Below are 27,172 nucleotides of genomic sequence, written 5' to 3'. Positions count from 1 at the left end.
TTCAGCCTAGAAAAGCCATTCCGCCTTACAAAGCAGTATTACAACATGACAGTAGATGGCACTGCTCGAATTCAGTCTGAATCTGCACGCTTCCTCCAAACACAGCCAAGACAGAAGGGCTGTTAAGGCTCGCCAGGGAGAGACTGGTTCATGCACGACACAAGCTAATAACAATTGAAAAGCATATGGCATTTGCTTTAGAGAGAGAGCGAGCTTCCGTATCAGTGCGTTAGCAAGAGCTAAACTACAGGCCAAATTCGTTAGCAAAAGGCGTAGTTTAAGATGGCTGGAGTACCTATTCAAAAGTTCATCTACCATATTCCCACCTTTCAACTTAATGTATTTTGCCTGCACCAACTTCAACGGGATGGATACTAGATCTTCTGCTTTACGTGAGCCTAGAGGGGACAAAAACATTCTGGATTTTAGTTTGAGTACTACGGACACGTTATTTAAGAGACCCTATTGGCTACTTCTCCTCAATCTCATACTTTCAGCTTGCAGAGGAAAGGCCTGCAGGGACAGCAGATTCACTGCTTCAAGAGTGTTCAGTTAAAAGGCCGTTCTGGAAGCTGCTCCAGCTACTGCACAAAGGAGATGCACAAACTTGGTGCAGAGCAGGAAAGGTTTTATACGTATGTAGGGATATATATACATGTGAATATGTATGTATGTGTATACACACTGTGGGGGTTTTTTATACACCTATACAGTAGATCCTAGACTCCTTTGTTAACCCTTTAGCAAAACAGACTCAAAGTCTAAGAGCTTAGCTGCACAATACTCACGCATTTAGTTAGTTGCCAGAACACAATTTTCACCCTGAATTGTACAACTATTGACAAAAAAAGAAGTAACTTTTCTACACATTTTCAGTCACCAGGAGGGCTTAGAAGCTAGACATAATTCACACAGCAAGACTGCCAATATTCCAAAATCACTCTGTGTTGAATATCCAGTTCTCCAATTATGTTCTCCACAACATACAGTTTAGGTGAGTATCTTGTTTTAATGTAAGCCTTAAAAGCCATCCCCAGACCACTCAAACATCAGAAGGGGAAGCATTTAAAAACCACACTTCCTTACATGGGAAACAGCCTGCAGGTTAAGACATCCTTGATATTTTAGTAGTTTGTGTGTTGCAGCATCACATACTGCAACGCACTTCTTGCCATACCTTCTCTAACCTTCAAATATTTGAAAGGAATGAAAAGATGTTAGTATGCGGCAGAACATACTGGCAAGCGCAGCTAGCTCAGAGGTTTGAAATGTGACAGTAAAGAACAGAAGTCATCTCAACCTAGGCCTCAGAAGGCTAATCTGGGTGTCAGGCAGGTCCTCACCCAGCCTCACCTGGGTAGTGCAGCAGCACTCGGTGTTCTTTTGCAGAAGGGAAAGCTGCCAAGTGGGCTTCAGTACACAGTGTTCACCGTGGCATTTCCACTAGCAGGCGTGCAAGGCAGCTTGGGCCTGGGCTGGTGCCATTGTGGGGAGGGCCACTGCTGAGCCGCTGGAGCAGGCATATCCTGCCAGGAAGCCCAGCACAGTCAAGAGGGGAAGATACACATTGGCAGCCCTATTTTAAATTCCAAGCCATTTCTGCAGTGTTTTCTAGTGTTAATGCTACTGAGTAGCAGTCACACCCCACATGTATCTTGAAGAGAAAACAAATAAAGCTTTTCCTTTCCCTTCTGGGCCTCTTACGTACAGGCCTATGCATAGGAAAACTAATTTGCTCAACAAACACCCCAGAAAAGCTAAGAGTTGTTAGGGATCAGTTCGGATGTGGATGCACAATTCCTGAACCTCTTATTAACTTACTGATGACACTGCATGATTTACATCCACTTCATGCCTCAGTTTCTTTAACTAAAGAGGCAGTAGCAAGCTGTATGGCAATATTTTTCATACGATCTACAGGCACTATCTTTGCATACATTTTGAAAAATATTAAACACCTAGCAAAAGATAAGATACAGAGGAGATGTGAAAGATTTTTCTGGACCACAGATTTTAGCAAGTTTCAGACTAAACATTTTAAGACAAGGGACAAAAGTAGTCAGCAACCTACAAATCCGTCACCACTAATTTAAGAACTCAGAATGCATTATGGCAACACACTATTTCAACCGATTATGAAAATACATTGGTGGAATACACTAAAAACTACAGGAACAAGCTTGAATAAACAGTTGAGATACTTGCTTAGCATTCTATTTCCCTTGGCCAACACACAACAAACTTCAAAATTATAGTAAAAATATTTTTATAAGTGAGAGAAGTATGCTGTCCTAAACAGACTGCCTGTTCATGTGTTTTTGCTGCCTCAGTGTTATTTTAACACAAGCTGCACATAGTTGCAAGCAGTTAGAAATAATGGTGCTATATGCATTGCAGATCTGAGCTGTTTCAAAAGCCAAACATCATACATGCTGCCTGGGTAATAACTCCTATGCATCAAAAAAGCATCCTATCAGGACCAGTCTTTGATAAAAAGACTGCAGAATTCAGTTTCCTAACAGGCTAACTTGAAAGCAATATTTTAAATACCTGTGCTATATTTTGTAGCAGTTTAGATTTTCTTTTTGGAGGGGATGGGGGGACCATCTAACTCGGACATCTTCGAGAGCACACCTTACCACTTGATCACCATGAGAGATACCATTCACAGCCCAGCCTTTCCAATTGCAGACAATTTCCAGTTAAAAGCATCCTTGCCTCAAATAGAATTGAATGTCAGATTGTTCATTTGGTCAGGAAACACACACTGAGCATCTACCTCTTCCGTTATTTAAAAGGAAACATCTAATTCTTATGTTACAAGAACTGTATTCGCAGGAAACCAGACACAAGAAAAGGCTCCCTAATTTGTTTACAATTATCTTTAACATTTGAAGGATTGGTGTGAAAAACTCATAAGGAGTTGTCAAAGCTGGCTACTGAGCATGCTTTTAGTAGGATAGCCACGCTACATGTGCAGAGTAAATTAAGTCAATTACCTTGAAAAGATTTTACATTGATCCTTTGACTAACAAGTAAGATTAACATCAAAGCAAGATAAACATTAGGAACACAAGCAAATATGTTTGTTCATAATAATAAGAGTTCTGTTACACAGCATACACAGAAGCAAATCATGGTGTAATACTGTTCAATGAACGAGCAAAAATATGAAACATTATGTGATCTTCCATTAAGCGATGAGACAGCTAGAGTTTTAAACAGGATGACAATCGACTGATCTTAAACTAGGTTTCCAAATATTAATGTAATAGCAAAGCATAGGCTAGTCACAAACTTATTTTTAGATAAATTACCTTCACTTTTTACAGAGTATTATGCATGTAGTGCAATAAACAAGTGTCATCTGTCTATCAGGCCATGAAAAAAATATCAGCACGCTCCAGCCAGATAAGGAAACAAACATTTATTAGGAACTGGTAGTTTTATAGAGTTAAAAAGGTAAACATATGTTTAAGAGACAAAGAATACAAAATTGAACACAGTCATCATAAAGGCACATAATGACAAATGAAATTTGAAAGACCCCATCTTTTCAACATTTGAAAACATCATTACCATAATTTTCAATACTCATAATGGCACTTGCACACTATAAACAAAATGGAGCAAGTCTAGAAGATAGACACTGCTAAAGTCATCTCTGCATCACACACACACAAAATACGTTTGTTTGCTCATTGGTCACAGTCAAACAAAATGATTGGGAACTGATCTCACAAATCCCACAAAGATACAAGAATGTTGGCAAAACCAAAAAACATCCAGATCAGAAAGGCATTGTACATATGGATGAGTTGGATAGAATGAGTTTTTGTTTTTTTAAAAAAAGTGCAAAGTCCAAGGTTCCCCTAAAGGGAAGGCCAAAAGACACAGCTAAAGCTGCCATTTTCTGAAATCTGATAAAACAACGTTTTATAATACAAATTTTATGGAGTTGTTATATATCAGTTTATGGAGAATAAACACCAGCCATGGAAGCACTGAACACAGATTTACATCTGATTGCTGTTTGAAAAATATAGCCCAAATAGTCTTCTGTATGTGGAACAAGGGAGGTTCTGGCAGTTATTCATGTTCGCTTGCTTATTTGTTTGTTAAAAAAAAGAAAATTACAAAAAAAAAAAAGAAAAAAAAAAGAAAGAGAGACCCTTAATGACCTCACAGGAACAAAGTTCTTCCTTCAGTAATCCAATTTCAGGAAGTGGTCTAAGAGGAGTTGCTTTTAGAAGGTCAAGATAAGTATAAAGATAACCCTGAACTTACAAAGATTAAGACACCACACATTGTAGAAAGCAGAATAAGAGTAACAGATTAGTTCGGCAATAATTGTTACTCTGTATCAGTGTTCAGGCCTGAAGGCAACTGAAATGCAGCGGCACCACCACCCCCCCACCTCACCTCCAAAAAAGGAAGTCACTTTAGAAGTACTTGTACATGGAAATACCTACTTTCTACATTGAGGAAGTGCTGCTTTGTTTTTTGAGGAGCTGTTTCTCAAGCACTAACAAGTTCTGTGTGCGTGCTTTGCTTGCTTCATTAACATCAATCTGATGGGCACCTGAGATCAGCAGTCCCACTTGGTCACACTTGGACAAAACGCTTCAGTATTTTACTGAATTTCACACACGCAGCCAGCATGCACAGAAGACTGTGAGGGAAAGAGGATTTAATTCACATGACAAACCTGTGAAACCTTTACATAATAATGCAATCCTCTATCGGCGAAAAGCACGTAGTGAACTGTAGCCCTCTGAGTAAGGGAAAGAATGGAGAGTCCAAAACACAAAGCATTTCTCTCCACAAGGCAGCTATGATGAGCTCCACTACTGGCTGTATTACAATCACTATCAGCTTAATAGTGGATCCTCCACCCCGTTTTTAAACAGTAACTTGCACTTGTATGAAATGGATCTAGTAACTAAGCTTTTCCCGTTCCTGTATATTATGATCCTATAAAACATGCAGCTGTAACCCAAAGCTTGTCGTGGTTAACGGTGCTAGCATTTACAAGTGCAATGAAAAGCAGGTCCAGTGAAGCAAGTTATGAAAATCACTGATTGTATTACAAAAATACCGTGTAAATCCATTTGAGGTATTCTGATACCATGGAACAGCAGTTTCTCAGGCTCTTATTCTTTAAATTAAAAAAAAAAAAAAAAAAAAAGGAGGTTAGCCTCAAGAGAAAGGTGATGGGCTACATTTTAATGTGTTACTCCATACTTGTCTGTATCTAAGATCCTATTTTTTATGAACTTAAGTCTTCAAAAATAACAATAGTAAGTGCTTACTTCTAGGCGTGCAAAATGTTCCTTGTGAATTGCTTGAGTATAGGCAGTGTGACAAAACAACAAGTCACTTTCATATATTCAATAGCAAGCCAGTAAAAACTTCTCCTACCTTTGGTTTGATCCAAGCCAAATACACACTTAGAGAAGACAAATACAAAAAAAAAAAACCCCAATGAGTAAAATATGCACGATTTCCTGAAAATATAAACATATTATTGATTTAAAGATAGTTTCTTGATTTTTTTTTTTAAAACTCAGTGACATTTTAAAGTGCAATATAGGTATCCATTTAGAAATGGTGAACTAGAATTTAAGAAAGTTTCTTCCCACTTCAGAGCAAAAGTAGAAGTTGCAGCATCTCTCCATAGAGATCTGTCTCTAATTCTGAGAGCAGGTTACTTGAGAAATCATTTTTGTTATGGTGTTTCCAACAACATTAGAAGCATCTCACCTTTTTCCTTCATTTCATGCTATTCCCAAATTCTGCTTCATTTTTTCATATACAACATAGCTGATGCTGACAGCTGGAAGCACTTTCATAAAATTAGGGGCTATGCCCCTATAAAGTCCTCGGATTCCCTCTATAGCAATAATTCTTTGAAAGAGACCGACCATGTTTAGCTGTGGAGCTCCTTCCACTGAGGCTAGAACAAAAATATAATGTGTTATACAACAGTTCTAGTAATACTAAAATTCTTAAGCAAGTATTGAACACCTGGGTGGTGAGCCTAGTATCACCTCCAGGGCCATTGATTAAAATTTGAGTCCTCACAGGGAGGAGACATCTCTAATCACAGACATTTGAGAGAGATCCATGTGTCTAAATCCCACTGAAAAGCATTATCCACCTACATTCCTTTGGAAATCTGGGTTCCTATCCTTACTCTGTGCACAAACCTATCAAGCAAACCTATCTCAGCTATGAAACTGTCATTATGAAATATTCTCCAGAGCAAACATTGCTGTCTACCTTCACAGGATGATGCAAGTCCTTTTCATTTTACCTCTAAAATTTAGGAAACATTGTAATTTTTAGAAAAGTGCTCCCAGACTATGACAGGAGCTCTAAGTCTGGTAGTCTTGTATGGGACGTGGCTCTCAGAGCACACAGAGCACTAGTGTCTGAAATGTTACATTTAAATTAAGTATGATGAAGAACAATGTTGGGGGTAACAGGGAGAAGGGACCAATGTAAAGGAGATTTTTCCAGATAAGTCCTTTGGGTTTTCCAAGCTGGTTTTTTTTATTCCCATGTCTCTGCTACAGCTATCCCAAATGATACAATTTTGATGTGACCACACAGAAACATTTTCAGTACAACAGGACTCACCTTGAGCCTGCATGCGTGTTCTGATAAGAGCAAGAGGGTAACTGGCTAACTGCCCACATGTGCTGGAAACAGTACCACATCCCAACAATACAAAAACACCTGGGTTAGCAGAGCTTGATGCATAGTGTTCTAGCCATGTACTCTTCAAGAGCTGCCAAGATATAAAATTAAATAATAAGACAAGAGACCTGTATTCAAGAAAGTAAACAAATACATCTTTATTCATAAGAAATCTTATGGGCTCAATCCTGAAAAGCACCGATCTCACTATGCCAGTCCTACACGCTTACTTTTAAAGTGCACAGGTAAACACCTTAGCATACGGGTAAGGACTTTAACCAGACTACAGTAGTTACTGCCTAGAAGAGAAATCCTCAAAAGATCCAGCAGCAGCAACAGTGCCCATGTTCTAGACCTGTTAATACTTTGGGGGGAGGAGGAGGGGAACACAGCTCAGCACCACACAGCATGCAACAAAAGCTCACACAACTGTGCATGTCACCCCATGCAGAAACAAGGATGCAAACTGTAGGCAAGAACTTCCACACTGCTTTGAAAACGTTTGCTCAAGCAATTCTGCTGATTACTACTGCAGTGTCACAAAAAGATTTGTCTAGACTAGAAAAAAAACTAGTCTGTGCACCTGAGTTACTTAATGCACTTTGAAGCAACACCTAGCATCTAAGGTAGATAAAACATCTTAATTGTTGCTGATGGGTGTAAGAGGTGCCAGTTCCTCTTGAAAAGAAAGAGAGCAGTGTTTCAAACTCCTCACAACAACTATATGTCAGCCATAAAGACTTCTGGTGACATGCACAGATACACAAGGAATTTAGGTTACTATAATCCAATTATAAATCAGAGAAAATGGCAAAAAATGTATTAAGTATCACAAATGCAGGATAGGTAACATAGTATGAATATCATATCAGGTTTTTAAGGCCCTTATTCACTAGAGAACAGGTATGTTCCAGTCCAACAAGGTTATTTAAGTATGCAAGCATGTTGTATTGCCAAGGTCTATATAATCCTGCCTTATGAGCAGATTTCTTGTTTGGTACTGTTGCACATAAGGGCCCACCGGCACAGGGACTCCTCCAGGAGGGGCAAACAAAGAAAAATGTTAAAGTCTAGTAAGACTAGTGGAAATTATCATTTATCGATTTTAAATTGAAGGTAACTGTAATACTACAAGTATATTACAAATCTAACTAATAATACAGGTATCCTAAAGAATATTTACCCTTTTCGTAAATTAACTAATGAAAGCTACGTGCATTCAGTGATCTAAACTCACCTCATAAACAGCAAGGTCAATGCCAGCATAAGGAATTATCCCCAGAATATTAGGAATATAGCCTTTGTAGAAGGCCTTTACACCTTCTCTTTTTAAGATCTTCTTAGCACAGTCAAACATCCCAGAATATTGCCCTGTTTTACCCACAGCCAATCTGGTCTTTAACACCTAAAGTGGAAAAAATAGTAGCCTTAATTACATACCTATTTATTAATGTATTTTATAAACACAGAAAAACACAGCATCTCTCTGCTTATTCAATTGTCTGGAACTGCTTTGCATTTTGGTACTTCACGTCTCCTTTGTGATGACCACTGTTAAGGCTTTGTTAAGCAGTAGGCTTCTTCAGGTTTTATCATTAGTGCAGAGTAGCATGCATACTACCATACACTAGCTTACAAATTATTAGCTTTTTTTAAAGTGCCTTCTAGCTTTCTTTTCTTGATTAAAACAGGCAGATTTTGGATCAACTTGAAGGCAACAGTGGGGGCACTATTTAATAGACGCATTAGCTAAAGAAGAAGTGAGAGCATTAACATACTAGCAGATCACACTTCTGATCTGGGAACAGCAAAGCATGTTGAGAAAATAATCTTTCAAAAAGCACGACTCTTTGAGAGGTAGTTAAGGTTGCATCCTATAAAGATAACAAAGATTGCGTCTCACTAGTGAAACCCAGCATCTGATTAATAATGCAAATAAGTCTATACAGCATCTTAGGATAAAGAAATTAATAACAGTATCCAAAAGAAACCACAGAGGGAATTTCCTGAGTAAGAATTTGGCCTACTTTAAAGCCTCATAAGACTGCGGCTTCCTCAGGAGTTTCCTGACACTTTGCTTTTCTCTTTTACTTCGAAACACCCTAAAAACCACTTCTAGGACAGTATTATATCTTTGTTAGGAAGATCAGAGCATCTTATTGTAGAATAGTTCACCTGCCTCCATTGATCAGTATAATCCAGATGATCTACATAACATTTCAGTTATTCTATAATTTAACCCATCTCTGTACTCAGGCTAGCTGTGATGGAGCGGCTCTAACAGCAAGGATGCTATTTAAAAAGAGATCATTATCATTGTCAGCAATAAAACAGCTAAGTTCTATTCCTACTGACACCCCTCCCTGTGAAAAAGGTATTTAGGTTACATTTTCCATTACTTCCAAATCTTGATGTTGGTATTGGTCTAATCCCAGACCCAACATATATTCCAGTTATTTGCACAACAAGATAAACTTTCTGGGGAACCAGCAGCAAAGGAAGTACATCCCACTTCTATTAAAAAAAAAAAAAAAAAAGCAGGATGTGAAATAGCTACCCTAGAGCAGTTAATATATTAACACTAGTTAAATTGCAACATATGTAGTACCACATACAAGTATGTCCTTACAGAGGAAGGAGCAGTTAATCCACCCAGCCTCAACTGTAGCTGTTATATTCTCCCTCCACGCTGATCTCTCCTAATCAGACCCATTTGGCAGCGTCTCCAGTGGAAGCAGATTCTCTGTTACTTACTTCCATGGGATAAATAGAAGTTTGTGCTGTTGCTCCAGCCAAAGAACCAGACACAAATCTTTCCACGGTGCCTAACTTGCCATCGTCCTTAGTGAGTATCTTCTTATACTGTAGAGTTAAAACACAAAATAAACATCACGTGCTTTTTAGGAGCAGCAAGAGTTACTATGAGAGGCAGGAGAACAGTACAAAATGTCTTTTCAAGCTGTACTTACTTTTTAATGTATTTACAGTTACATTTACTAACCCAACAAATTTAGCACTATCCTCACTGCAACTCTGTGGACAAAGATTCTCAAGAACACAACAGATATTCCAGCCTGCAAGAATCCTTTACATTAAGCACCTCAGCCACCCACAGTACTGTCAGGTATTCTACCAACAGCCAACACAAGGAGTACCCACACTATGGCCCCCAGATAACAAAGAGGAACCTGACTCCCTTGCAGATCCAGTTCTGCAATCAAAGAATGAAAGATCAACTAGTACGTTCACAGAGACACTTAGAGAGCTGTACATACTGTTTCATTCAAGACAGAGACACCATCATGCAAGAATGCGCCATCAGCTCCCGAACGGCAGAGAAAGACTAAGGAATAATGTGCTCAAAGTTACTCTATGGCACCAAAATCTGCCCTTCAGTCTTGCAATATCCCCAAGTTTGCTTGACTTTTTGTTGCTTTTATTTCATCGTTGTACAGAGATATGCACTATGTTCATTTAGTCTTACCTGAGGCACTAGCAAGATCATTTAACTACACCAGAACCAGAGTTCATTTTCCAAAGGAGGATTAGGCCTTAACATGATGCTTAAAGCTGATTCAGAGGTAAATATAACTCTGAAATCCAGGCTGAGGGCATCTCACATAGCACCATGATACTTGACTTAAAAAGAATCCTGTGTAAGTTCAGCTAGCATAAAGTGCTAAGTTTTTGGTTGTTGTCACTTCAAAGCAACAACTGAAGAAACTAGATATTAATGCAGTACTCCATATAAAGCTATGCAGACTGGAGGACAGTTTAAAATGTATGACAGACTTAGTTTATCTACACTGCTTATAATACAATAGCAAAATCTGCCTAATACCAAGTATTCTATTAACAGAATAAATAGACAATTTTAAATATCAAAGTCACTCTAAATTACTGTAACAAAATCCCCAATCATGATAAGAACTCCTATATAATACAACAGTGCAAATAACGAACAGTGGGAGTAATATAGTATTTTATTTACCATTATTTTAATTCCTGATTTATCATCCTACCTGTTCATAAGCCCAGAACTTAATAGCTGTTTCAGGAGCTATTTTCACAACATTTACACCATTTCCCCTCCAGAGCGATCGGACACCACCTTCTTTCAACATTTGTTTAAAACCACCAGCTATATTCATTTTGTTTGATTTTGAACCATGAACCTAAAAAAAAAAAAACAAACTCACAGTAAAGAACACTGCTCTGATTAGATTGTAAAACTCATCACCCAAGTATTAAATTGCTTAAATATATCAACTAGTAAAACCACATCCACTATTGAAAAAAATCTCATTTTAGTGGCACAAGTATTATAATATTTTGTTTACATTTCTGCCAATATGACTATGGAAAGGACAATTTTTATGAACACAAAAGATGAAAATTGTCAAAACCTAAGTAGACCTCCAGAATGTAGATACTGTATTTGGCCATCAGTTTTCCGTAACAGCTCTCTAAAAACTGAAGTGATACAGTGGAAACTAAAAAGTTCTTGAACATTGCACATACCTGCATCATCACTTTAAGGCGATCTAACGGTGCTGTACCTGTCCGAGAGACAGCACCAGCCACTCCTCCTGCCAACAGCTGTTTCCACCACTGTCCAGTCTTTTTCTCTTCCTCCGTGAACTCATCTGGAACAGTCAAACTATCTCCTATATCCAACACCTATTAGAATCCAAAGCAAAGATGTGCAAATAACTATCTCATTCTATCATCTCAATTTTATCAACAGTTATAATTCCAAATTAACCTACCACCTGAGAATACATAAGCAAAATGCTGGTTAAAAATAAAAAATATCTCTAATTTACATTCAATAATCAACTTGCTATGGATTGCTATTGCTATTCAATAGATAGCAACTTTTAATGACTTCTACAAAGATATTGAGTAATAATACCACAGACCCACCATTTCAAAGACTGCACCATCATCATTAAAAATTATGACTAATTTCTGCCTTGAGTATGGCCCAAAAAAAGACATTCTGTCATGATCAGTAGACCTTTACAGCCAGCACTAAAGCTCAAATGCCTATATGTTGCAGCTAACCTTTCACCGGACAGCCTTCTGGGATTAGTTTGGTAATCTCCTAAAGATGCTAACAAGAGATTTCTCTCTCATGGTAATTTACTCACACATATGTGGGATTTCCCCTTCTCCCCGCCCCCCCCCAACATTTTAAAGTAGAATTTTTATAGCTGATGTATCAGAATCTTCTATTTCTGGTAACTGCTGTGTATTATCTTACAAAATGACAAGTTTGACTAATGCTTTATAAATTTTCTTATCATCAGTTACACTGAAAGACACATTAACAACTTTTTTCAGCAATAAAGGTTTGAAATTTAATTAAGAGGTACATGTTTGTATTACCATTCAATTTGATCAAAGAAGAACATTACTATAGGCTTTAGCAATAAAGCTGTCCAAGACATAAGACTGTGGAATTTCACATATCACTTAAACATAGTCTCTGCTCTTCATGTAATTTATAACCATGATATATGAGAAAAAATACACAGTAGATAACGCAAAGCCAATATTACACATAAATTAAACCTATAAAGAAGCAAGAATGTTTTAATAACTCGTAAATACTGACCAGAAAACATGTTAACTGATAAACTCTTTTTTTAACTACCGGTGATTTTAATTATAGATACTATGTCCCTAATTTATGCTGCGTTCCCTATCTGTTAAGGAGGCAGAGTATGGTCTTGGCCATTTGGAACACAAGAATTGCAGGATGCACATTACAGATATAGCCACTGGACAAACAGGATAAGCACCAACTATTCTGGATATTGAACACAGAACAGATTAATTGAAAAATCCTTTCATCTTTCTAACATTCGTGGTTTCCAAGTAAGGTGTCATCAGTTGCTCAACTACATGGAGTCATCAAAAGATCAATCAGAACTCTCAAAATATAAATTCAATGTTCTTAGAGATATTATGCATATCTACCAGGGTTTAAACCTTGTGTCTACCAAGCCCTAAACACAACTAAGAAAAAAAGCTAAATTTGAGGGGGTTTGTAATAGAAAGACCACAGCTACCAACTCATAATAATTCTATGCCAATACAGCTATCTGCTTGGAAGAGTCTGACAGCAATTAAAATTTTACAATAAAAACAGAATTGGAAGAGCTGTCAATGCCAGCCAGGCGTGTGAGGTCTCACATCTGCTCTTATCTGAAACACCAGCTGTGTTGCCATATAGCTGGATTTTGCTTGCTGTGATAACTGGGTCATCAGCTGACTGCAACACTGGAAGATCACAAGAGACTTCTAAAATTGTTTCTTGGGGGTAACTAATGACATTCCATAATGAAAAATTTTAAAAATACAGATCTTATGTTTAATAATAGTAATATGAAGCATTTTATTAAAGCAAAGGGGTTTTTTCCACTAAGTAAGCTGGGACCAGGACTATCTGATCTCATAGCAGTGCTTCAAGTGTTTTCTTCAGCAAACAGGGAGCTAACTCCCTTTTGGCAAGCATTTCTGAACTGAGGTTGTAGAGTGTGAAACACTCAAAGCTTTCAGATCTCATAAACTGTTTTTTTATTATGGAAATGCTGACTAATCCCTGAAGATATAAATGGTCTCACTATATGCGAAGAAACCTGTCTTTACCTAACTTTATGGATTACTCCAATAATCTACAGGAAGGATATCTAGCAAACAGGATTACTATTGGTTTACTTACCTTATTATTTGTTCTTAAAAGTCAGTCACTGAGGTGGCAAGAGCTCCATTCAATAGTAACTTAAAAAATTTATCTGCACAGTGGATAGCCTATTGCTGTATACTCTGCCATTCTTAAATGAAATTCTGTAGCACAAAAGAGTGTGAGAACACGTGCACAGAAAATCATCACTAATGACACCAGTGATTTTATAATAATAATATTACTATATAAATGCAAATACTGAACTAATTTCAACACACGAAACAGTTAAAATGTTTCTATAATTTGTTTCAATACATCAAAAACACTGAACATAGGAATGTACTGTAATGTGAAAAGAAAAAGATTTAATATTGTGGTTATTATCTTTCTGTGGAATATCTCCAAAGGAAGAAAAAGATTCCTTCCTAAGAATTACTGATAATTATTGGCAAAGTTTAGATGAAGTTCTTTGTTCAGAAGAAACTCACATCACACTATCCTGCTTGTAAATGAGAGAGCACAAAGTGAAAAGGAAAACCAAACAATCTTAAATACAGGTATGCTTGAAATATAACAACTGTGAAGCTGTCATACTCAATATTGCAAATTAACACAGCAGAGATGAACTTAAGAGCTGCACTAAGTTAAAATAAAAGTTGAACTTACAGTGGAATGTTTCCAATAACGAATTATTTCCTCAATGTCTGTAGCTGGGTTAAACATAAAATGATCTCTCCACTCATTCCAGTCTACTGTCATTGTCCCATCAGCATCAATACTGAAAAGAAATTGAACAAAACCAGATAAGGAAATAGTAGCAGGGGTGGGGTTTTGTTCTGTTGCCCCCCCCCCCCCCCTTTTTTTTTTTTTAAATACTGGCCATCACATCAGTGACACCTGACCGTAAATTCCATATGGAGACTTCAAGGCTGAATCTGCCATGGCCTTTCAATACTATGGTTTTCTTATCCAAGTGCATCTGGCATAGTCCATTTAAAAACATAATATAATGCTTCATTCTATCAACAACATTTACAGGGAAATGAGATAACATTCTCCTCCCAGAACCAGATGCTCCAATAGTGACTAGACTTACTATCACCCAAGAACAGATGGAATATGTGAGAATTCCTATACCACCACTGTGGTATAGAATTCCACTACCACCACTGAAGGTACCAACACCTTTCAAAGTTATAATCACATTTATCCTGTTCTCTGAATCATAAAAACATAGTAATTAACGATACAAAGAAGGTTAAAATACTTTAAGAAATAATAATTCCTGACCTTTGCAGGATCTTTTCTGCCTGTTTTTCTGAAATGCTTATACCCAGTATCTTGAGGGACTGGACAACTTCTGATGCTTCAATTTTTCCTTGAAACATTAAAAGAATGATGATACATATTTAACACACGGAGCTGAATACACTTAGCACCTTTGAGCTCACAAAGTTCCACTGTAACGCTTACATAATAGCAAAGATAATTTTAAATCAATTTAAAAACAGATGATGTATTTTACTACAAGGACTGAGCAAAGGTAAGTACATTAAAATCATGCGACCAAATGAGATGCAAACACTCAGTGAGTTAAAAAACTATTTTAGCTTTAACAGGTACTTAGAAACTTCCTTATAGTTTCTCCATCTGGGGAACAAAGAGCCCCAAATCAACAGACCTGGAAGATAATAAAAAGAAAAAAAGACTATAATAATTTATTATTTCAATCTATAGTAAACTATAATTATGATCCTATTAAGGAAAAGAAGTAGCAGTTTCCATATTGACAACTTTTTGTCTCTGGTTTAGACAAAGAATATAAATGAAGATAACTTTTAATGCACAGTTTCTTCAAACAACGTTTGAACAAATAAAATATATCAAGGCATACCATCATTGTTTTTGTCCAGGCTCTTAAATGCCAGTTTCATCTTTTTCTCATGATCTTTAAGATACTGCATAAATTCTTCAAAATCCAGCTGTCCATCCTGGTTAGTATCTCCAGCTTTAAAAATTTTCTGTTGAGAGAAAAATTCAACATTTGACTTTTCCAAATTATAGCAGGTCACAAAGCAACAGCAGCATGGCAGACCTGGCTTTAAGAAAAGCATCATATTGGTCACTTTGAGAGTCAAATCAGGACAACACCTAAGCATACGCTTCAGAGCTATATTTTGTTTTCAGAATTTAACATACTCTCAGTATTTTCATAAAGAGAGAAAACACTCAGCAAAGATAGATTTAAGAAAGCATTAATTATTATTTACATAACTTTACTACTCAAAGATTTTAAGGTTTCTTACCAGCACTGGCAAGTTACACCTAGAGGTATCAAATAATTTGTGGAGGAGGTGGGGGATAGGACAAAATCATGAAAGAGAACAACTTCAAGCCTGCAACTTTCCTGGTTATACATTAAATTTGTCAATATGACAGTGAAATTAAACAAACACAGTCTTAACTATCCTCTTTAATCCAGTGGTCTAATAATTATGAATTATAAAGATAAAAATACAAATAGCAATTAACTATTCAACTGCTGACAAAAAAACCCCAAAGGTCTCACCTGACTAGCACTTCCCCCCCCAGGTTTGAGAATGCAGGGCTTTCTGCTTCAAACTGAAGCTCTGACAAAAAATTAAAACAAACAACAAACAAACAACAGACTTGTAACAAATAGAAGCATAGTTATCCTCCATTTTTGCATGTGTTTCCTAGTAACTGTCCTGCAGATAAGAAACATCTACATGTAAAATTAACGAGTTGAATGCATGGTACACAATTACCAGCACTGCAGGAAACAAATCTGAAATACGGCCTAGGCCTACACTTCTTCATCAACAAAGGGCTAGAATACTTTACCATTTTTGTGTGTGAAAACATACTTTTTAAAACAGGGAAATTACAGCAGCCCCCCCCAAGCATCAGCCTGTAACTGCTGAGGCATATCTTCAAAGGCAAAGCTCCGAGAAGAGCGAAGCCCAGGCTAACAAGCTCTGCAGGATTTATTAGCTTGGGCTTTATGCCACAGCAAGGGCTGCTCCACACGCGGGGGGCTGCAGAAAGAGCAGCAGGGCCAAGGAGAGGCAAGGCCCACAGCACAGCATCACAGGCACTTTCCATCCGCTCTCGCACTTCCACGGTGCTGCCGTCTCCTCTGGCAGGATGCGCAGGAAGCAGGCAGGGAAATCCACCCCAAAACCCTGCTCTAGAACACAAGATTTAAGGGGAAATTATGCCTCATCTCTTTGTTTGGGCATCGGTCTCTGCAGTTTGCCTCAATGTGTGAAATCCTACAGGAGACCAACCTGACAGCACAATCTCTTCATTAATTTGCAGTAAGTTTCAGAGCACTTCAGGGTACACGTAAAGCATATGCCAAAAATACTTTCGAATATCTTCTATTTTGCAGACTGCCTTGCGCAACTGTAGTTTCTGAATAAAGCAACTCTCAAGGAGATTTGCATGGCTGTTCTAACCTGCAAAATCTGTTTTTAATCATTTTGTTTACTCCACTATAATTAGTAGAAGTCCTCAAAAGACCGAAGTCCAGCAAGTTCTAGCCTAAAGAAACTAAACATAAAGCAAGTTGAAAACTCTGGTGTATTTGTTGTGGGTGTCTGAAAAAAAATTGAAGACATCTAAATACATTTTTGTTGCCTCCTTTATCTTTCTTATCCCTCTACTAAAAGAAATGTACTTTAATGTTTAATCTCAAAGAAACAAAATTCATAAGATTATCACAGCTTTCTCAATAGAAGGGAAGAAGACGATGTGGTACTCCACAGCGAAATAAGAAGCAACTTATTTACCTCCCATAATACAGCAAGTTATGCACAATAAAATCAACTGAAGTTACCACATACTCAGATAAAGGTGTTTGGTATCAGCTTAGAAAAATAGTGTTCTTAGCATACTTGTAAGTCCAGCTTGATTGTCATTACTATCAATTACCTGTTAACAAAAATATACTCATCAATTCAGTTTCATGCCCTTGCCAATATTGTTAGGGCTGTTCAGAATTTCCCATTACGAAAAAAATAGTTTACATTTATTGAAGTTTATGGATGCATTCCTGACCATGACTTTCTAACAAGACCATTTAAATAAAACCAACCAAACAAAAAGCCCCAAACCAAAAACCACCATTAAAATTACTCTAGCCAGAAAAGAGTCCCCCTCAAAGACACTGCCATCTCAACCCGTCTTGTACTCCACGCACGGCACTTCATATCGCAGGATCCAAGTGCCTTGCTAGACTCCCACAAGTTACTGAGAAGTAATTTATGTGGCAGTCATACACACACTTTGAGTGAATTCTAATCAACGCAAATTGTTACTATTCCCTACTGCCATCTGAACTACATGAACAAAAATGAAGAACAAGGAAAGTGTTGTTCTGGCTCACAAATATGACAAAACTTTAACTAAATTCCAATTACAAAACCTCCACTGCTGAGGATGACGTGAGCCAAAGAAAACGGAAATTCCTAGGAGGTTTAGAGAGCTGGCAATTAGCGTGTGTGAAGGGGGGCACCTTTCATTTCATCTGCCAAATGAGCGGATTTTATATTGCAACAACTAGAAAAGGATAAGCACAAACATACTCTCCATTCCCTACTTTTGTTTTTACAGTTATTTTCCAGACTTCAAGCCAGTCTCAGCCACTCTCAGTGCAGCAGAACAGAAGTGACAGGGAACAAAAACGTATGCTTTTCCTCAGCAGGCACACACATTTTTCTAACATTACAAATCTAAAAGTTCATACAAACAAAAGCCTCTTGCCCTCTATGAAATGTACTAATTACGTGGGTGTTAAAAGTTTCAGATTAAAACCAGTAATTTGCAAGTTTGTGGAACAAACAGGAACGCTGAAGGAGCTTGCCTTCCACTTGGAGGGTGGAAACTCCCTCATGGGGGGTCATATACTCCATGGGCATAGCCAGCAGGAAGACACACACTTGATTCTGTGGCGCGCTAACTCCCAGGTACAAACTGCCCATTCACGGCATCAAATAATAATTCAGGTTGGAAGGGACCTCTGGAGGCAATCGAGCACAACCCCGGCTCAAAGCACATCTAATTAGATCAGGTTGCACAGGACCACATCCAGTTGAGTCTTGGACTTCTCCAAGGATGGAGATTCCACAGCCTCCCCAGCCAACCTGTTACAACTTTGAACCACTCTCACATCAGTTCAACAAGGAATCCAACTCTGCTGTTCTGCATTTAATATACTACCAGATTTTGCATAGTTACCACCACTTGTCACTGTGCCACTTCCTGGTTCACCAACTTCTCTGATGGAGGAGAACTGGATGCATTTTAAAATAGGCATGCTTACAACAATAGAGCAGGAACCAAATAGAAGTCCTGGGAAACAATTTTCAGTGTGCTTGCCACGTAAAACCTGCCATTTCTTGTTACAGACTTACTGTGGGATCACCTCACCTTTAGATAGGCCCAGCCCCAAGAGGAAAATGTTTATTTTTCAAGGCGTGCCATTTCTTTTCTCATTGTCTAAAAACTTTAACCCCAAGCAATAAAAATAATTCACTAGATAAAACAAAATGATGACCATGTAAAGAATTGCTAGTTACTGACAGATATAGGAAGACGGTTTAGATGATCTTCCCTTTAACGCTACAGGCCTTCACCCATACTGACTACAATGCTCCTGTGCTGACCTATTTGGTTATGACACTGCTGCCTTTTTCTTTTATCTTCTTTTTTCTTTTTTTTTTTTTTTTAAACGCTGCTACTTCTGTTCTTTTTCTGCTGTGTATTTTGTTAATACAGCTGCTTTCAAAATCCTGCACAGTGAGGCAATACCAATGTGAAAGGCCACAAGTAGACTGAAACACTGAAGAATTTTATTTTTAAATTTCTAAATTATATAAAGCATGTTACAGTGTTGAATTCCTACTCCTCCAGAAGACCTCTGTATTTGGTGTGGAAACATAAGCCAGCAGGTCTGCTGAAAAAAGAAAAGTTACAGACAGGCTTTATACACACCTAAAAATCCTGACACTCTGTAAGTGGCCTGATAAATTATTAGATTACTCTGTGCCAAAGTTATGAACTTTAAGACATTCATAGCTACAATGTAAAGACAGAGAATGCAAGACACTAGAAATCTTAATGCTTTTATGTAGACTTTTCCTTTAAATTCACAGTTTAATTTTTATATTACTTAGCATCACTATTTGTGTATTATGCATAAGCCTTCACATTCTGGTTACAAAACTGAATTGTGCGTGAAAGGTGGGGCTGCTCAGTACAAATGATTACCAATCATCTATTCATTAGCTTGTTACTTCAGCTAATTAATATAATGTAAAAAATATTTAAAAGGAAGTGATCCATCAAGAAGTAACTGGGTGTTTCTGGCTTCCTATCATGTTATCTACAAGACAAGTAAAAAAAAAAAAAAAAACACCCCACACTTAAAGATACATAAGTGGTGCAATTAGCAATTCATTACACATACCGCATAGAAAAAACACCAGCACTACAGTAAGAACAGCATCATGTCTTCGGACATTCACAAATTTCACATTTTCTTTTAAAACCAGAGGTACTATATATAAAACCAATCACGATATTCCCTTCTCCTCTTCTCCCCTTTTTCTATTCTTTCCCCCTTCACCTCCAAAGTAATTAGTGCCAGTCATTCACATAGCTCTGCATTCTACAGTTTTAAGTTATTAGACTGTAATCTTATTGGAAGCCAAATTCAGTCACAGCTCAAGTATACACAACTCTTCTCTTTACTGGGTACATACCCTACAATACTAAAAACTAATGTTGTCCTTTTCCTAGCTGTATCTGCCAAGACTACACAAATTTATGACACACAATGACAACCCAAAAATCAGTAGTAAAGATTATTGAAGTCAGCGTTGTAAAACTGCATCAGTTGGGAGATAAATCCAGCACAAACGGAAAGGGCCTGAGGGGGTGTCCAGGCAGCATTATACCCCAACCAGTGAGTCCACATAACATATTAATGAACTAGACTGCCACTTAACCTCCAGAAATCCAACACAACATTGCATTTTGAGCAAAACAGTAATTTACACTGCCTCCAAAGACCTCCCAACTTGTTCAAATGCTGCATTCATATTTATTCGCTTCCCTCCCAGAGGATACTACCAACATGTGAACAGTACCTAAGCAGGCTCTTTAAACCTGCCACAGACAGACATTAACAGAGTCCCCCACTCCAGTACAGCAGACTTGCACCCTTGGCAGTAGCAGAGATGTTGCTATCGGCCACAGAGCTTCCCCTTCCTGTTCTTTGTCCTGAGCACCACTCTTCCCCGCAACAGGAAAGCACTAGCAGTACTCTTCTCACTGGTCCATTTCAGGTAACAGAATCTCTACAAAATGAGCCTAAAAAGGAAGAGATGCAAGTCGTGAGTATGCTCTCCAATATGCCTTGCAGAAGCTGCTCCCTCAGGACCTGGATAAACTCTCTCAACTCATAGCTATGAATTAGATTCCAAGAATCTAAAACAGCATAAATGGGAGATGCAAACTATCCCTTGTACCTTCATTCATCATTCCTTGCAAGTTACACTGGTATTTTTGACTTTGAACATACTTGGTAGACTGACTTTTTCCATTAAATAAGACTACTCAGCTACAGAGGCATCCCCACCTTACAGTTAGCTTAAAAGATTTACCAGTTTACCTTGTTTGTTTACCTGGGACACACTGCTGTCTCAAGACAGGGATTTAGCAAAGCATTTCAACATGCGGTTAAGAGATCTTCCAGAGATGGGGGTTCCCATATTTGGTGCCTGGCATTCTTGCACTTTGCAGCAACAAGAGGAAGAATTAATCATTCACTGTACCCTGTCACTGTTCAGGAAAAAACCTATCAAGTTAGTATTAAAAAAATTCATTTTATCTCCTTGGATGTTTAAAGTGTTGTGAAAACAAACTTATATTCATCTTGCTCTTTCACCTGGAGACTTGGCGACTACAGCACTTGTCAGTTAAAAGCTTCTGAAGTTGTACACATTGAAATGAAATAATGATTTATGCTTGCTTACAACTGAAGACAGATATATTACTGAAGATGTTTGTGGTATTCCACAATTAAGTCCCCATAATCAGACATAATCATAACACCTATTATGACCTGAAAAGCAAAGTTTAAAGGAACTAAGTGGTTCCAGTTTTCTACAATCATGTGACATGACATCTGTTTTGGTAAAAAGTTGAAGATGCCTGTCTACTCTAAATCTACAGTTTTTGGCATACTTATAAGGTGAGAGAAAGCTTCATTTCACAAAGAATGACACACAGACATGAAAGTGCTGAAGCTTATAAGACCGTGAATCTGCATATCATGTATGACAATAATTTCTAAGAGTAGATATCGTGTGATCGAAAATGCCCATGTTTCTTCTAAGAAGTTGCCAAAGTAACTACTGCTTTTTGTATGTTTCTAGCCAAGCTACAACATAATGAAGAGGCTTCAGTTAACTTGGTCTACTAGCCTTCTAATTTTGTCATGTAAGGGAAGTTACCAAAATTAAGAAAAGTGCAAAAATCTTAAAAAACAGTGGAGAAATATTCAAGGACATATTTACCTCAGTCACTAAACAAGTATGTGCTTTCTGGACTAAGATCAGCTACGATAAGTTCAAGCTCTGAAGAACTATCTAGCTGTAGTTTTCAGAGGCCACAGAAAAGCACAGAAGGAAACAATACACACCTGGCCCTGTTCTCACCTATCCTCTCGCACTGAGACACAGCACTGGAACACAGCACAGGGGCCTGCCTCGCTTGATGGAATTCTGAATTTTCTTTGGTTTAAATGCAGCAACACACTTCAAGTGTTCTGAGTATTTTTAGACTTCGTTGGACTAAAATTTTCATAAACACAGTCGATCACTCTAAACAGACCATATTCTGATTGCTGAGAATTCAGTCTCGTTGGGCCCTGTTTCCACCACACAGAGGTGTCTCATCACACTTTCTTCATCTAAAGGAGCCTTAATGTATCCGAAGACTTATGTCAAATCCTGACACAGTCAGTCCAAATAAGATCATTATACTGTTTCCAGAATGTAATTATTCATTTCAATAACATCTTTCTACTCCTAGCTCCAGGACTCGATGTATAAATAGTACCTGAATTTGAATGCTTGGCTGTTCCTACCCCAAACTGAAGCTTGAAATACAGGGTTCGCCTCCTACAGGTTTACTGTAAGGATTGATTGCAACATAAGGAAAGGGTGAACAAAAATAGTACTTCATATAACCACTCGCACCATTTATGGTACTCCCGCCTAAGAGACTCATGGCATTTCGAAGACACAGGAGGAGATCATTTGAGACCTGATCCCAGCATCAATTTTGTGCCTCTACTAGATAACTCCGCTAATCAAAGTGACTGCACAATAGCTGTTAATGTTGCTTGTAGAGCGCCATTTGATACTGTCACCACACTAAATTCCTTCTTTGTAGGTGTTCACATATTATGTCAGGAATCTTTTGTAAAGCTTTGCAAAGTTACCCATTCCTGGAGGGTAATACACTACAATATGAAACAGGAGTCATCCTGGCAGCCTCTAAGCAGCACACATTCTGGATTTTCCAGTGGTTTACTTTTGTCTGTCAGATACTGACAGGAGGCAGGTCAAGCAGAACACAAAGTCAAGAGCTTCTGTCACGTTGTGCTATGACGTTTTGGTATGGGGAAAAAAATTATTCTTCCTTAGAGGGACATGCAACCTACCTCCAAAGCTTACCACATGGTTTCACATCAATTCTTGTATCTACAACGTTACTTCAACTAAAAGAGTGTCTCATTATACATCGAACATTAATGAAACTGCCAAGACAACTGATGAAAGGTGAAATAAAAAGAGCACACCAGTAGTCTATTACTCAAATGGATAGCAGCTTTGTATCTTTTAGAGACATGCATATCCCTTCTAGAGAGAAATTACATTTCAAGAGAAAAGAGGAAAGTAATACTAGTAGCATAAACACTAATTTATACTGTGAAGATGATGACTTTGGATGAACCAACTGACTTTGCAGTGAAACACAGTAACACTCACATGGTCCCTTACCAGGAGTTAACCAGGAAGCAGCTGTGCCCCCCAGAAGTTTGGTGATCAACACTCCTGTGTACGTGGATTTCATCCCATGCAACAGAAGCCAGCCCTGCAAGAGTGTTTTTGGAAACCTAACTCAGACCTGCATCTAGAACATAACAATAGTGCAAGGCCTGAGACCCCGACCCAGCCATGAGGCACGGAAGCCTCCTTTGCTTTAGGATATCCCAAGGTTTACCTGCCCCATAGTGCCACTATGTTGGCAGGGCTGAGCAGTTCAGTAGCTAACGCTTTGTCACATTGTGTAATATTTCCACATCTCATTTCCTTACTCACTAGTTATTAGTAATTATAAGACTACTTGTGCCTCTCCAAACATAGATATGACGATTCAATATCTGACTTCATTAAAAAAATATGTTTTTACCAAGTAGTAAAAAGACATTTTACTGAATTCAACGTCACTTTAGAGCTTGAAGTGAATTAAGTGGGACAAGGCAGCTTCGAGCTGCAAGAAAGTACAGGAAGCAGATTAGCTATGTAAAGACAGAAAAGAAGCTGGAGACAAGTCTTACTGAGGCTCTCTTATTATAACAAGTCTAGTTATTAATAGTTATATATAACTAGTCTGGTTTCTAGTTCAAACCATGTCCACCATAAAGTTTAAAATAGTGAACATATATAAGTTTCAGTGCACTCCAACAATTCTTCCACCCCTCTCAAACGTGCAACATGACTCATGGCTTATTTTGTTTACTCTGTGTTTCTTAAGCAACTAAAGGCAGCCCGTTCCTGCTCTCCATTACATCTAGGTAAGTCTAGCTTATCTCTGTTGATTTCATGGGTTTCACTTCCGGTTTATACTGTAGCAACTGAGAAGAATTTGACAGATACTCAGATGTGGGCTATTAATGAAAGGCATCACACCGATCTTGAGAAAGAACTTGGAACTTCAATTCTAAGTTGCTCAAAACTTAAGAAACATTCCACTTGCATCTCAGGGCTCTCAGTGAATTATGTGGGAAGACCACCCTCGTTAATCGCCAGAAAATTAACTGGTCACCTGTTCCCCTGTTGTTCAATGTAAGTAAAAACCCCAAACTGTTATAGTCAAACTGGTACAACAGGTTTTCAACAATGTGTATATAATGTGTGACTGAAGTTCACAACTAGCATGCTCTTAATACTGACAACTCTCATGGATAAGCAAACAGGCCAAACCGACCCTCCTTGATACACCAAAAACTGAGAACACAAAACGTACTTATTGTAAAGATGATTTTGAAGATGATTGTAAAGATGATTTTGAATTGACCAGAAGCAATACTGAAGTGAAAGCGTGCTTTCATTTATACTCTCACACAAGCATCATTCAAGAGGCCTGCTGGATACTTTCCCCTTAAGTATATGACACAGAGAATTAAATGTACTAAAAAGAGGTAAAATAGAGACCAAATATGAGACCACGGGAAAGAACTGACAGTGTCCCACGATTAGCATACGGTCACTGAAATTGCATTACTGACCCAATATATCTCTTAACACTGCAGTCAAAATTTTTCACTTTCCTGAGCCTCTTTCAGAAAGTACGCAATAGCTAGTACAGGCACAGCAGGGGAATTCATTCTAACCATTCTTTATACTGAAATAAAGAACAGGAGCTCCAGCACAGATCTCAGCTGTACCTGTTCAGCCTAACTGACCCTATGCGTGCCTTTTCAGCACAGACTTGCCTTACCACACAAATACTTATGCCTACAGAACTGTGCATTAAATAATTTTATATTCTGATCCCTGGGGATTACTGAAAACAACTAGGAAAGAGAAGTTTCTCTTCCAGGTACAGGTCAGACTTGCTAGTCTAACTCAGCACTGCACTGGAACACTTGACTCAAGTTATACTGACTCATGAGGTCACAACATTGATAACAGGGGACAAAGGAATGCAATAGTCCAACCTGATCACTGCAGAATCCACAGCACAAAGAGAGCGTGCTGTCTATTTTGTGGTTTGATGGCTGCTGTTACAAGTTTGCATTTTTAAATAGAAGGGCCTTGGTATCAGACACAGCCGACGCCAAGAAGAATCATTTCCATGTCCGCGTGTTCATGGAGACCTAGCTTCAGTAACTAGTTCTGAAATTGCAACCTACTGCTATACAGATTTACTTACCTGCTGCCCAAAGCAAACCTTAATGTATTCTGATCTAGATTATGCAAAGGTGGAGTGACAGACAAAAGCTGTAAATTACCATCCTTTATCATGCTGGAGGAGGAATATGCTATCAAATATCCCGCAACAAAGAGTTAAAGGAAGTCGAGAGTCGACACATGATGAATAAACCCGGCCGTGCCCACTTAGCAATCGAACCGCCGACAGCCGTACTGTTAATAGCGTCCGCACTCGGGATCCTTCATTTATAACCCTGAGGCGTGCCTGTACAATACAGCCCCTGGAGCAGGCACGGCGTACCGGCTTAGGAAAAAGGCAGGCCCGAGGCCGACTTCACCCAGGAGCACCCCAAAGCCCCCGGATGCGGCTCCCGGGTCTGCAGCAGCCCCCGCCGCGCCGCCTCGGCTCCGGGGCCATCACGGCGAGCCCCCGCCGGGCAGCGCCCCATCCCTCACGGGACAGGCGGCGGGGTGGGGCGGCCAGGCCGCGCCTCGCCCTCCCCACGGCCGCGGGGTGCCGGAGAGAGGCCGCTCGCCAGCGGCTGCTCCTCCAGGAGGCAGGGCCAGGGGGAAGCGGCTGAAGACCGGGGAAGGGCCGTCGCCGCGCCGTCGGCCCGCTCTTACCTCCTCCGCCTCTTTTCCCAGGGGGATGCCCATGGCCTGGAGGCCCGTCTGGAGCTCGGCGATATCCACCCTCCCATCTTCGTTGAGGTCCAGCTTCCTGAAGAGGTTGGCGTACCGGGAGTCGCCATCCCTGCTCCCCTCGCAGGCGGCCGCCGGCAACGCGAGGCGTCGCAGGAGCTGGAACATGGCAGGGCCGTGCGGTACGGGCAGCGAGACGCTCGCCCCTCGGCTCCTGCGGGCTGGGCGCGGACGGGAGGCAGTGCCTGTGCTGCTGCCAACGCCCGCCGCTGCCAGAGGAGGAGGCGGCCCGGACCCGCCTCAGCGGCGAGGGGGAGGAGGGAGGGCGGGGAGCGCCCGCAGGGGCTGGGCAGCGGGCGGCGGGAAACGAGCCGCTGAGGGAAGAGCGCGGGCGGGCGGCAGCTGCAGCCCCTCAGGCTCGCCTCAGCTCTCCCTTCCGCATTTACGCGGTTGTATCCGGCTAAATGTCTCCAGTACAAGTCGAGAAATACCAATAACGCTGCAAAAGCCCTAACTTGGATACTCTGGCTCATTCTAGTCACCAACGGTTGAGGTCTGGGTTGAAGATGTGTGAAGAGCCTTTAGTCTAGAGACCAGAAGGGCAGTCTCTGAAAGAGCTTGTCTTGTTTAGCCTAACAGAACAACGACTAGAAGAAGGAAACTTCAAGGGGTTTTGCTTCATAATTGCTTCATAAATAAATCAGTGAAGGAAATGCAAAAGGAACTACTTAAATGACACAACTGGTGTAAGAACAAATGGATAGAACATGTCAGCAAGTAGGCTCTCTGTGCAAGAGCTGCAGTGAAAACAAGAGCCACTGAAATGAGTCTTGCTCTCCTGGTGCGTAGTCAGTCAATACACAGCCGTGGAAAGTGCATT

At 39.3% G+C, this 27,172-nt stretch overlaps 1 protein-coding gene across 1 annotated transcript; it reads right to left on the bottom strand.

Annotated features, from left to right (window-relative positions):
• Nucleotides 1–3,412: 3,412 nt before the first annotated feature.
• SLC25A24 (solute carrier family 25 member 24) lies at nt 3,413–26,588 on the bottom strand. The gene is made up of 11 exons (XM_075508216.1): nt 26,275–26,588; nt 15,291–15,417; nt 14,687–14,774; nt 14,063–14,174; nt 11,224–11,382; nt 10,725–10,877; nt 9,457–9,564; nt 7,940–8,107; nt 6,643–6,793; nt 5,764–5,956; nt 3,413–5,158 (listed from the first exon to the last, which is right to left on the bottom strand). Exons 1-10 carry the CDS (start codon nt 26,458–26,460, stop codon nt 5,778–5,780), a joined length of 1,431 nt encoding a protein of 476 aa, XP_075364331.1. The 5' UTR covers nt 26,461–26,588; the 3' UTR covers nt 3,413–5,158; nt 5,764–5,777.
• Between the last annotated feature and the right edge of the window lie 584 nt (nt 26,589–27,172).

The sequence above is a fragment of the Mycteria americana genome, chromosome 7 (assembly GCF_035582795.1).
Source record: "Mycteria americana isolate JAX WOST 10 ecotype Jacksonville Zoo and Gardens chromosome 7, USCA_MyAme_1.0, whole genome shotgun sequence".
In the NCBI taxonomy this organism is placed as follows: Eukaryota; Metazoa; Chordata; class Aves; order Ciconiiformes; family Ciconiidae; genus Mycteria; species Mycteria americana.
The sequence above is the reverse complement of the archived record's forward strand: the minus strand, read 5'-3'. Positions and strand labels throughout refer to the sequence as shown.

What these genes read in the sequence shown, in the direction of transcription:
- SLC25A24 (XM_075508216.1), bottom strand. Translation starts at nt 26,460, where the DNA reads ATGTTCCAGCTCCTGCGACGCCTCGCGTTGCCGGCGGCCGCCTGCGAG. An exon ending in CTTCTATTTATCCCATGGAA is followed by an intron (nt 8,108 to 9,456) that starts GTAAGTAACAGA and finishes TTTCCACTTTAG; the next exon opens with GTGTTAAAGACCAGATTGGC. An exon ending in AACACGCATGCAGGCTCAAG is followed by an intron (nt 5,957 to 6,642) that starts GTGAGTCCTGTT and finishes TTTTTGTTCTAG; the next exon opens with CCTCAGTGGAAGGAGCTCCA.